The 2,244-nt window shown below is 43.5% G+C and overlaps 1 protein-coding gene across 1 annotated transcript; it reads right to left on the minus strand.

Moving 5' to 3' along the window:
* Positions 1-404: 404 nt before the first annotated feature.
* On the minus strand, positions 405-2,240 carry LOC101300095. Its single transcript, XM_004288165.1, has 2 exons — positions 1,473-2,240; positions 405-968 (listed from the first exon to the last, which is right to left on the minus strand). The coding sequence occupies exons 1-2, from the start codon at positions 2,065-2,067 to the stop codon at positions 685-687; spliced, it is 879 nt and encodes a 292-aa protein (XP_004288213.1). The 5' UTR covers positions 2,068-2,240; the 3' UTR covers positions 405-684.
* Between the last annotated feature and the right edge of the window lie 4 nt (positions 2,241-2,244).

Raw genomic sequence — 2,244 nt, forward strand, 5'->3', positions numbered from 1 at the left:
AAAGTTTCTCTCTTATGCATCATATAAAAGTTTCAAATTGAAGATATTTACGTATGAAACTGGCTAAAATATTTTATGCTCCTAAATATTAATGGATCCTATCATATCATCTATGGTTTTGTACAATGAGCATCTCATTAATCAACTTTAAAATATTTAAATTACAAAATTAGAAACAGCGGCACATGAAAGATATGTGATTCGTATAATATGAGATTTGCGGCGGCTAACTATACCCCAAATCTCGCCACCAATCACTCCCAGACAATCATATAATATATTCATGAAAAGTTAAATAAAAATTCATAAGAATATTGCGAAATTGAAGGGTAGAGAATAATCTATTAATATGATTATTGCTCTGATTAAATTGATTCTTCTTTCTTCTTCTTCTTCTTCCTCGTTTCAGATAAGATAGAACTGAGATTGTTGACAAAAGACCAAGATGGTATTCTCTCCGTATATCAAAGTATGAAACATATGTGAAAAATGATCACGAAGGAAAACAAATGAAGGAAACTAAGAAGCTATTATTTACATATAATGAAAGAAAAGTGGGGAAAAGGTTTAATTATGTTGATCGTCATTGTTAAGAACACAAATTTAGATTCTGTCGACACATGCATCATCATCACCATCGTCCTATACCTTTGAAACTGTAATTGTGAATTTGCAGAAGCTTAATTAATCAGATGAGCAAATCCATGATTCCACCATACCTTCACTTCTAGCTGTAGTAGCACTCACATTATTCTCCAGCTGCACCCCAGCTTTATCGACGACATTCGACGAAGAAGAAGCAGCGTAGTTTAATTTTCCATTACCGTAATTCCCATTGACGGACCGCAGAAGATCGACATTGCCGTCGCTCTTGTTGTTGTTGTCAACCCAGTTCATTGTAGTCGTCGTCGTCGTCCTCGGATTATTGTCGTGCCTAGGTTGCTGCTGCTGAAGCGTGAGGCCACCGTCTGAGGACGACGACGACACAATGTTAGGAAGCTGCTGCACATTTAGCCCATGGCTCAAACCAAACTGATCTTCAAGCACACCCAAAGAGCCTTGTGATGACTTGGAGGAGCCAAGAATATTGCCTGAACCGGGTAATGGGTATTTTTGTAAATTCGACTGAGGCTGCTGCTGGTTTTGAAAGAGGGACTGAAAATTCAGAACTGATGAGGAGGAAGAGTTTTGCATGTTGTTCATGTTCAAAAGACTCTGAGACTGTTGTAGATTAGAACCACCAATATTACTATTAGCATTTGAATCACTAGAAGGCAACAAAGACGGAGATGAAGGAGAAGGTAGTAGTGGAGCTTTGTGAGGAAATGGTCTCAAAAGATAAGGAGGAAGAGATGAAGGGTCTGTATGATTCTGACCCGGACCCGATCTAACCATAGAGGAAGCCGAAGATCCAAACAAATCCAACCTGCTTCTCGGAAAAGGCGAACTCGTAAATGGGGGTGCAGGAATACCTGTAAATTCTTGAACCATGGCTCGGAAGTTTGTTGTGTCTGTTGTGAGAACCGTAGTGGGCGCACGCCTCGACGCTCTCGACCTCTTTTTCGGGTTGGTGTTCCGAACACCGCCGACGTTGTTGTTGTTGAGGCTTTGGTCGTTCGGAGCTGACGATGATGGGATCTGAGTAAAAGTAGAAGACCCTCCTCCAGCGCCGCCGCCGCCTCCTCTACTGACTTGTCCTCCTAGTTGACTATTGGTCAAAAAGGGTTGGCTGAGGTCGTTCTGGCCGCCAAGATCGGCCATACTCTGGTCGGATCTCATCGTCTTGGACCACACCATGTCGAGGTTGAGGAGCGGGTTCGGGTTCGTGAGCCTCGAATCGAAGATGTTGGATAAGGTGTCGAACTCAACATGGTGATGAGGATGATGGCGGTGGTGTTGTGTCTGTTGTTGTTGGTGGTGTTGCGCTACTTGCGGTGGGTGTTGGTGGTGGTGGTGGTTAGTCATGGTGGGACCCAGCAAGGCCGAGATCGACTCCGCGCGTGAATCGTACGACTCGTCGTCGCCGCCGCTGGAGGACTGCATACTCCCGCTGTTACCGGAATCCATGAATGGAAAGATATATGGAAGCAGATGATGAAGGTTTAGCTATACTTTTAAACTACAAACCCATGACTACCAAACAAGGCATAGGCGATGAGAGGAGAGAGAGAGAGAGAGAGAGAGAGAGAGAGAGAGAGAGAGAGAGAGAGAGAGAGAGAGAGAGAGAGAGAGAGAGAGAGAGAG

Source organism: Fragaria vesca, linkage group LG1 (assembly GCF_000184155.1).
Source record: "Fragaria vesca subsp. vesca linkage group LG1, FraVesHawaii_1.0, whole genome shotgun sequence".
NCBI classification, from domain to species: Eukaryota; Viridiplantae; Streptophyta; class Magnoliopsida; order Rosales; family Rosaceae; genus Fragaria; species Fragaria vesca.

Excerpts from the sequence above, each read along its gene's own strand:
- LOC101300095 (XM_004288165.1), bottom strand. The coding sequence starts at position 2,067 with ATGGATTCCGGTAACAGCGGGAGTATGCAGTCCTCCAGCGGCGGCGAC. Across the intron at positions 969-1,472 it reads CATGGTTCAAGAATTTACAG|ACGGTGGCCTCACGCTTCAG; the intron begins GTATTCCTGCAC and ends CGTCGTCCTCAG.